Source organism: Coffea eugenioides, unplaced genomic scaffold, assembly GCF_003713205.1.
Source record: "Coffea eugenioides isolate CCC68of unplaced genomic scaffold, Ceug_1.0 ScVebR1_2578;HRSCAF=3630, whole genome shotgun sequence".
NCBI classification, from domain to species: domain Eukaryota; kingdom Viridiplantae; phylum Streptophyta; class Magnoliopsida; order Gentianales; family Rubiaceae; genus Coffea; species Coffea eugenioides.
In genome coordinates this window covers 1,713-11,727 of record NW_020863076.1, presented here as the reverse complement: position 1 = coordinate 11,727, position 10,015 = coordinate 1,713, and the positions used below count along the sequence as shown (strand labels likewise).

General features: G+C 39.8%; 1 protein-coding gene across 1 annotated transcript; it reads left to right on the top strand.

The window, feature by feature from the left end:
• The first annotated feature begins 3,368 nt into the window (after positions 1–3,368).
• LOC113756985 (protein MIZU-KUSSEI 1-like) lies at positions 3,369–4,401 on the top strand. Its single transcript, XM_027300413.1, has one exon. It carries the CDS (start codon positions 3,435–3,437, stop codon positions 4,146–4,148), a length of 714 nt encoding a protein of 237 aa, XP_027156214.1. The 5' UTR covers positions 3,369–3,434; the 3' UTR covers positions 4,149–4,401.
• The last annotated feature ends 5,614 nt before the right edge of the window (positions 4,402–10,015 follow it).

Sequence of the window (10,015 nt, the reverse complement as noted above, 5' to 3'; positions counted from 1 at the left end):
CCGGGGATCTGCACCTAAAAGTGTTGATTCTCGCGTCAAAAGGTAGTAACTTCTATGAGTACGTGGTCACGTGGCGATAGAAGCTGAGTAACCGGGCTCCTTCATCTGGCCAATGTTGGAGTTCGCGTCAAAAGGCTCAAATGGCTAGCGACTAAGTCTTTTGTTACTATTGAAAGAAAAAAAAAAGAGAGAAAAGTAGAAAAAATGTGAAAAAAAGTGAAGGTTGTGTTAGTGTGTAATAAAAGTCAGCTTGCCGAATTATGGATTTAATGTTGAGATTTTGGTTAATAGTTGGACCATTTGCTGATAACTGTTGTGTGTCATTCCTTTTTCTTAGATTAGTTAACCTGGAATTAGAGGCATTTGTGGTTTAGAAGCTAACCGGAGTGATGTTTCTTGGACTTGACCATTGATGCTTGAATATTATTTTTCTTGGTATCTTGGCAATTTGTTGGATAGAGCAATAGCCACTATCAAATATTGGTGTTTGTTTCTTGTTCTCATGCTTGAGGACAAGCATGGTTTAGGTGTGGGGGGAATTGATAGGGTGTTAATTGTTGGTATTTTTATTATTAATTTTCCCTTCTATCCCTGACAAATATTGTGTTAATTGCTGATATTTACTCATATTTGGTATCGGGACTTAATTTCAGGAATGAAGCAGAAAACTACCAAAAAGGAGGGACTTTATGGAGAATATGGAGACTTCTAAGGGCTTCAATCCTTAGGCCTTGGATTGGTGGGGACCACAAAGCTATAAGTCATTTGGGCTCTTAAAAGAAAGCAACGTAGAGAGACTTGGAAGAAGGAGTAATTTTGGAGACTTTGTCCACATGTGTGGGGACCACCGGAGATAGCTTTTAGTCATCTTACTTTTGGCTTTTTAAGGAGAGGACGTACAGAAGCAAGGGGGGACCTCTAGTTTAGCTTTTTAGTTTAGTTCTAGTTTCCTTTCTCTGGACTGGCCTCTGACACACGCCAGGTGTTCGACAATATTCCCCAACGGGAAAAACATCTTTTATTCCTTGCTTTCTAGTAAAAACGCAATGCCTTTGCAATCCAGTACTTTTGGCTGCAATTCAACTATGAGGAGTGGCTAATTTCTTCATCTAGTCAGAGGTTAAATCGAAGCTTTGGTTCGACAAAACTGTGAGATCGAATTGATTTCCCTACGTTCTTTAATTTGCAAGTGTTTATATATTTCCTGTTCACTTATGCATATGATTATTTCTTGCAATTAAATACTTGATCACTGTTTAATTGTGTGAGTAATTAACAGCCATCTAAGAGTGCTCAATCCGTAATTGTTGGGAAATGGCTGCAATTCAACTATGAGGAGTGGCTAATTTCTTCATCTAGTCAGAGGTTAAATCGAAGCTTTGGTTCGACAAAACTGTGAGATCGAATTGATTTCCCTACGTTCTTTAATTTGCAAGTGTTTATATATTTCCTGTTCACTTATGCATATGATTATTTCTTGCAATTAAATACTTGATCACTGTTTAATTGTGTGAGTAATTAACAGCCATCTAAGAGTGCTCAATCCGTAATTGTTGGGTAATTTTAGTGCATGTGGCAAGTGATATGATTCAATTGTAGTAGAAACTTTTGAGTCGTTGTTGCGGAAATATATGATATAGCCTAAATAAACCGAGCGTGTGTGTTTGTTGGTTATAATTGGTGGCCAGTCTAATGATTAATGCTGTCAATAGGTTAAATCCTAAGAGCGTGTTTAGGACTGCTTAATTGGCTAGGGCAATAACTACAGAGCTTGTTGTGGTTATCGAATCAGTAAGGTTAGGCAGGTTGTCAGAGCTTGTTGACAACCATAACCAGTTTATTTGTAAATGAAAGATTTTATCTCTGCATCTGTGATCAGTGATTCGAACCATAAGTGGAGATTATACCTTTGACTAGAGATTTTCCTTCCGTCAATTTACTTTATATTTTTAATTTGAGCAATTAAATTAGACAGTTCCATATCAACTTCCCCCATTTTTATTTAATGTTACATTCATTCAAAATAAATTCCCAAGTCCCTGTGGATTCGACCCTGCTCGCTGCTATATTCGAATTTTGTCTTTCACGTAATTAATACACTTTGGTATATCGGATCAAGCAAACTCTGGCACCAGGGTGAAGCTAGTAACCCATTGCACAGCCTAAGTCCCTGCTCCAGTACCATAGTGGACTTAATTCGTGACTTAAGAGTAGGAATTTTATTTTTGCTGGTTTGACACCCAACACCCCCATATCACATAAGCCTTTTATGATGCTTGAAAAACTACTAAAACCAAATCGAGAACTTGAGTTTTTCTAGCTAGTTAGGTCACAAATGAAACATGCCGAACACAGTCGGGGCCTAGTCCATTTCCTAATGTTGTTGCCAAAACAATCTTAGTAGTGTATGTAACTTTCGGACGTGTTTATGTGGTCGAAGAAATTGAGGTGCTGATAGTGATGGAGATAAAGGGTGTGTTACTAGTCCTGAAAAAGTGAACACTAACTCAAATGGACAACAGGCAAGTGATGTTAGGGGTAAGATGAACTGCATCTATTGAATCCTCATCAGGACTGGGTTTGAAAAAGCAACAAATGATGTGGATGCGCCATGAAATAACCAGCCAGGCACATGCTGTTACCAGCATAATAATACTACCTTTTCCATCTTTATAGAATTTTTTCTTCCTCTACCTTCCCCACTTTGTGTACTTGTGGTCCACTTGCTTCGTCTTATCCCATTGATCAAACACTCTCCCTTTTTCCCTCTCCGAGTTGAAGTTCTATCTATTCATCGTGGAGATTTCTTGGTGGGATTCTATTCCCCCAGACTTCGTCCTTTCCACTCTTAATGCTGCGAACATTATTTGATTAATAAATTCTATACTTCTATATCAAGCAAAAAAAAAAAAGAAATTAGATGGTAATTGTGAATTACAAATCCACCTACAAGTGAATATATATAGTAGTCGTTTGCTGTTTTAGTGTGTGTGTGTATATATATATGTGTGTGTGTGTGTGTGTGTGTGTGTGTTATCTTAGTGTTTACATTGACTGCATTTGGTTATATGTTATCTCGTACAATTGAAAATTTTAGTTGTTGAAGCGTCAAATCCCCTAAAATTTTAGGACTTTGTCACATCAGCTTTAGCCATTAAAGCTAACTCCTAAGGAACACAACAATGTTGAGTAACAGAAGGAATCACATTGCCCTGCTTCTCAGTCAAGTTTCAATTGGAGCCAACTTGAGTTAAAAGTGTTTCTCTTTCCTTCCCCACCATTGAAAAGGGCAAAAATGATTCTAAGAGCAATCCGTCTGGTGACCTTCACAACTTCCTATAAATACAAACTAAACACTTCCCACACTATTCCATAACATAGCCAACACCTGCACACCATCCCTTGCTTAAATTTAATATTTGCAAAACCCCTCAATGCCTCTGCCTTTTTTACACCCTAACACATTCCACAAAATGGAAAATCACGTCTTACTATCACTGCTGCAACGTCCCACCAATCCAGACAAGAAACCAAAATCAGGTGGCACCGGCGGTGGCGCTGGAGGCCTCTTTCGCATGTTCAAGCTTCTGCCTATGTTAACCACGGGTTGCAAAATGGTAGCACTGTTGGGCAGGCCACGGAAACATTTGCTGACAGACAATGCTACGACAGTAACTTTGTTTGGGTACCGTAGAGGGAGAGTGAGCCTAGCTATTCAAGAAGATCCTCATCGTTTGCCTATTTTTGTGATTGAGCTACCGATGCTCACAACTGCATTTCATAAAGAAATGGGGTCCGATGTTGTCAGGTTTGCTCTAGAAAGCGATACGAAAACTCGTAAAAAGAAGGTTTTGGAGGAGTTTGTGTGGGCTGTATTCTGCAATGGAAGGAAAATTGGTTATTCCATCAGGAGAAAGAATATGAGTGATGATGAGATTCATGTTATGCAGCTCCTCAGGGGAGTTTCAATGGGTGCTGGTGTTCTTCCAAGCCCACATGAGAAAGAAACTGGTGATGGAGAATTAACTTACATTAGAGCAAGATTTGAGAGGACGGTCGGTTCAAAAGATTCGGAATCATTGTACATGATAAATCCAGATGGTGCTTCGGGGCAAGAATTGAGCTTTTTCTTTGTGAGATTGCGGTAGAGTAATTAATATATGGATGCCATAGTATACTTCCGAGCGTGCATGTATGTAACTAATAATAATATACAGAAAAATCGCACCTTTATTTCAAGAAAAGTATAACTTTCTAGCCTCTACTCTCTAGTGGAGTTTGTCAGTGCAGAGTATTCAAGTTCAAGGGCTATATTGATTAGTCCTGTGAACGATCATTCAAGACTTGTGGTATTGGTTAGCTAAAATACATATCAAGATTTACTATTTTATCAGTTTGACAGTACTGGTGTGTTGTTAGCTATGCTACTTATCAATTGGTAATTACGTGGGAGTATCTAATTTGTGCATCTGAAAGGAACATGCATACATGATACAAACATCAATGAAATCGCACAAGTTCAGTTGCTTGATACTATTTAAAATTGATTTGTATGCGACCAATTATGAACTTGTAACTGACACATGCAGTTTGAAACATTAGACACCATGGAAAAAATCTGCAGAAACCCTGAATGGAATAGTGCTCGATTCCAGTTGCACTGGATGCAGCTAACATATAGCATATACCTATTGGAGCTTTTACGTGTTTTGCATTTCAACAGAGAAAATCAGCTAAACCCCAAAAGAGAAGATCAGAAAAATCAGTGAAACTGCAAAGTTCACTCATCATTCCTCAGCATTTGATGTTTTGGGCAATATATAACAAGGAGGAAAAATTACTGATTGCTGTTGCACTTGGACATCGTGATTTCAAATGCAACCAGATTATTAAGGACCAGCATTGAGATGCGCAACAATTAACTGTATATTGCGCCTACTTATTCTGATGGAGACGCTCACTGGAAAATGTTTAGCCAGCCAAACTATTGTTAAGAAGTGCAAGTAGCCCGAGAAAGCTTTGTGTGCTCGACTTGGGAATTCCGTATTTGAGTAAAGGCAACCAAAGGATAACAGAAATCGAATCAAAATCATCATTATAATTGTTGAAGCTTATTATTTTGATTTTGTAACAAACTTGAATAATGTAATTAATTTTGAGTTGCTTTAGTTAAATCCAATCTACTAATTTACTTGTTTATTTATGCGTTAGGTCCGCTCTCCAGGTCGTCGTCCACGGATGGCCGGGATCTTTTCTGGGCAACCGATTTGCACAGGTGAACTAAGACTTTAACAGCGGAGCGAGGGCCATAAATACGATGGTCGTGAACATCCCAGGGAAGAAATATACTAAAACGCATAACGCCAAGCCGAGCTTGTCGACGGGTTGGTGTTGGTGGTGGGCAGCTTTGACGAGGTTAGGCCAGAAGTGATGCCGCTTAATAATTACCATAACAGTTACGACTGCTTCACCAATGGCTATCAGCAAGTAACTACAAAGATGGAATAGACATGCCCATAGATTCTTTGGAGCTATTGTCCTCTCCTCTTTTTTGCTATACAGAGGACCCGATGAAGTCAAGAGATTAATTGAAGATCCAATGTAGAAATATTATCAAAAGCACATGTACACTTTGTTTCGAAAACAAAAAACCATGATTGAAGAGAGAGAGAGAGAGAGAAAGACCAGGTCAATTGAAAAACCGAATGGGTTCTTGGTTGGGTGAAATGGATTTGTCCGAATCAATCTCTTGGCCGATCTAACTAGAGATCCAATCTGGTCTGATGCTGGTCACCAAAATCAATCGAGTTTTAATAACTATGGCTAAATATATGTATTATATTAATATTGTCAGACGCGTTTCGTTTATACTCAAAGAATGAAAGCTTTACTAAGGTTAGGAATAACAAGTGGATCAATAGAAAATTGCATCTTGTTACCAGTCAACCAATTCAATTTGATGAAAACGATAGTTTAAAAGCACATGCAAGACTTCCAAAAATTTTTAACAAGTTATTGGAACCTTCCTATTATGTGGCTTGGATAATAGCTGAAAACTTCCATTCATTGCCATAACTTTGGCAATTAATAAGTATGATATCTTAGATGTGCTATTTTCATCCACATTTTTAATCAACTGTATGATTGCTTTTGTTGACGATGAACAGGTTCATTAATTTTCAAGTGGAAGATCATATCCCTTGGAAGCAAAAAAAACCAGAAAAGATGTTTAATTTCTGGAATACAGCAGGTTTACCAAGCTACGTTAGTCCCATTAGCACCATCTCGTGGACAATAAGAGAGTATGGCTAAAACAAACGATTAGAAAATTTTGCTAGTGAGCTGCATTTTGCAACTTGATTTTCTGATTCAAACTGATGTAGCCAGAAAATTGTCCTTTGAAACTGTTTACTGAATAGTGGCATTTTGGTTGTCTTGTCCATTTTGGGACGTTCTTTTTGCTGCAGGATTTTGGAAAGTTTCCTCTGTTAGTTGTTGTGCTTTGGTAAGAATAATTCCTCCTCTTTGTTGAGATCCTCATTTTTTGGCATTAGATCCTCTGTTGTTGTTAGCTGTCTATGAAAGCCTGAAGCATGGGTGAGTTTTACTGTGGGTGCTGTGCTTTGTCTTGGGTGTCTTTCAGAACTATCTTAGCTGAAACTTGAATTCATCTGACAAAGAATCCATAGAATCTAATCTACGTCGGAAATTGATGAGCTCCATACTTAATCTTAACATCACACGAATCTCAGAATTTCACTTCTTGCAAATTCAAGCCCAAACAAAGAATCACTGGGCACCCCCATATATGGGGCTGAATTGCATCATCACGTCCGGTTCCAATTTGCCTTTTCACCTTGTGGCCAGACACACTGGAAGCAGCGGAAGAAGATGCAAGCCTCCATTCAATTCAGGGGCGCCCTGTCAACAAAGGGAAGCAAGCTACAGTAAAGGAGTGAGGAGCTTCCTCTGTCTAATGGTTGTTTACTACTAGATTAGATGAGACAAACACAGAATTGATTGCTGTAAGCCATTACAATCTCTTGTTATTTGTTTGTGTTTCAATTTTTGGGTATTTTTCCTACAAGAAGAAATGTAAAACTGTCGCCAAATATTAGATCGTTAGTGTGATTACTGGACTTAAACAATGATCCAAATATCCTAACAAACTGGTAATCAGAAAGAAAAATAACTACAGAATTTCTATGCAAATATGGGCAGATTATACTGACTACATTGGACAAAGAAGAGTTATGGTGGTGAGAGTGCACTTGAGGTAAAGTTGAGGAATGTGAGATTGAAAAAGAGGTAAAAAAATCTGAGGAGATGAGTGAAGCATCAAGTGAGCTGATTGTGCATGGGAAGGCGAGTGTTTATAGTTTTCCTAACGAACTTAACTTTGCCTTGTTTAGTGTTTCTGCTTTTGTACGGATTGAGCGAAGTCGAGTGAAGTTAGTCATGCAATGTTCCATTCCAAAGTTGCTTGTACAATTCACTAGCTTCCATGGAGTTTGTCTTCTAGGAGATAGATCTATTTGGTATCACTTCATGGAACAACCCGAATCTGTCCGCACCAATGGAGAATTAATTCGAACTCCATATTTCTATTCTTGTTTGTTACCCATGGTTCATTCATCATCTTTACCTTCTTTTGAGCATTATTTCCATCCTCACACATGTATTTCCTATGCAGATTTTGAAGGAAAATGTAAAGAGCCATCAATGCAGTCTCAAGTTGAATCGATTGATGGAAGGAATCACGTGTCACAGGGAGTTTTTGCATTTAACTCTTATTCTAGACCTTCTTACCACTTAATTAATGACGTTCCATTGCTTATGTATCCAATTTCTGGTTCAAAACAAGCTGAGACTCATTTTGTTTTTGTAGGTTGTAAGGCTGCTCGAAATTTTCCAGCTTTGATTAAAGAGTTGCAACCTGATTTCATGCTTGTGCCAGCTGCTTGTAATCTTCCATGCATATTCATACATCCAAAAGCTGGTCACCATGAGATCATCTTATCAACTCAAACTGGCGCAAATTCAAGTGACTCGTCTGGAGTGTGACCTTCACTTCATTGCTGCCACTTATGTTGGGTGATGCAGACAAGTGTGTCAATCAAGACCCGAATGTTGTTTTTACCTCACTGGTTCATCCTTCCACGGAAGCGCAACATGAATGGCTCATTGTTCTATCTCCAGATGGGCAAGTAGTGCCAAATCAGCAACAACTAGGGTCGATTTATACTACCTTGCACGATCAGATTCAAGATTTTTCTAAGCTGAATGAGAGTCATCATGAAGATCCCTATCTAGTGCATGTGAAACGTAAGTTGTCAAGTAGTATTAACCCTACATATACTAATTGTGTGATTTGTTTTATGGGTTTGAATTTGACATGCAAACGACCAAGGGTTGATGAGAGAGTTTTGGAGTGCTACATGGAATTTTCACAAGCTTTATACAAGGTGTTTCTTGTCTTGGCGAATGTCCTTGTTCAAGAGCATCGTGAGGTTGTCCAAGCGACATGTGACGTGGCTGGTGCTCATTCATCTCGCTCCCTCATTGCATGGAGTACCACTTTTTCCCAAGATTTAAGGACAAATCCTTTTCAAGAGGAGGGGAATGATACGAATGAGCAAGCCTCAAAGGGAGGATTGGGCCTCGATTAAGTAGCTCTTGTTGAGCTTAGCTTCGGCCATGTGGGCCTTAGGTCCAATAGTACTTTAGCTAGTCATTAAGCTAGTTAATTAGTAGGTTAGCTTTCGGCCAAGAGAGACCCAATGGGCTGGCCGATTTTCCTTTCATGCTTTCCAAGCTTTATTAGGTTTAGTCAAGGCTATAAATAGCCCTAAAGCTGATGGTACATTTAGTTTTTGCGATGTTATTAATAAAATTCTAGAATTTCGTCTTCCATTAAGCCAAATTCCTCTAGCTTGTGAAAGCTAAGTTGAACATCCTAGTGTGGTTCCTAGGTTGTTTATTGACTTATCAATCAAGCAAACACACTTGATTGTGGCATCCTCTGCCGTTGAATTCGTTCTTGAGTGGTCCGAGTTTGGGTTCAACTCCGTCGATTCCGTAACGTGTCCTCTAAGATCCTAAGTTGCTTCCGCGACCGGGCAGCGAGACCCTCGACAGCTCAGCGGAGGTCGAAGACCTGATTGACTAACACCAAAGCAACACCAAAATACCACCAAACCCCCGACCAAAAGGCCGAGGACCAGCACGCTCCGCAAATTCCAGAATTTTGGGTTGTCGGGTTGATACGCTCCTCGATCCACGGTCGAGACACGTAGCACGTTTGCCCAAGGATCTAGCGGGGATGTCCTACGCTTGGTGTGCGGAACCTCTAACCAAACGGACAACACGATTTGATTTGAAGGTGGTAGACGACACTCCGATGAAGGTGAGTACTCCAGGGGAATAGGTCGGATGAACAATCAAGGACAGGACGCGAGATTGCTCAATAACCCTTGCCAAGCAAGTTAAAAGGCTCGAATTCTCTTTGAAAGAAAATGAATGCACTAAGAATTTTATTCATCAAAACTGAGTTTTAACCTTACAAGACTAGCCTATTTATAGGCTTAATGAAATAACAAAACCCTAAAGAAACCTAAAGGGGAGGTCGGCTACCTTGTCATCAAGGTGGGCCGGCCCATGCCTTCTACGAACAACGAATCCAACTAAATTGAAAACAATGACTAAGGCCCTACTCGGCCGCTTCGTAAGGAGGCCCACTGGAGTCTTCTTGGGCTTGGACCAAAGTGTAAGTTGCTTGATTGACCCTCTCCAAGCCTTCAATATCTCTATAGGCTCCATGTTGATCGTGGACAGCTCGAACAAGGGCTTGGAGTGATTCCTTGAAGAGCTTGGCCCGTGCACGTGTGACTGGGCCCAATGGAACTTGGACTGGGCCCTGGCCCTGGTTCACATCAGTCCCCTCCTCTTGAGAAGGATTTGCCCTCAAATCTGGATCCTCCTCACCAAGAAACGGGCTCAAGTCCGCGACATTGAA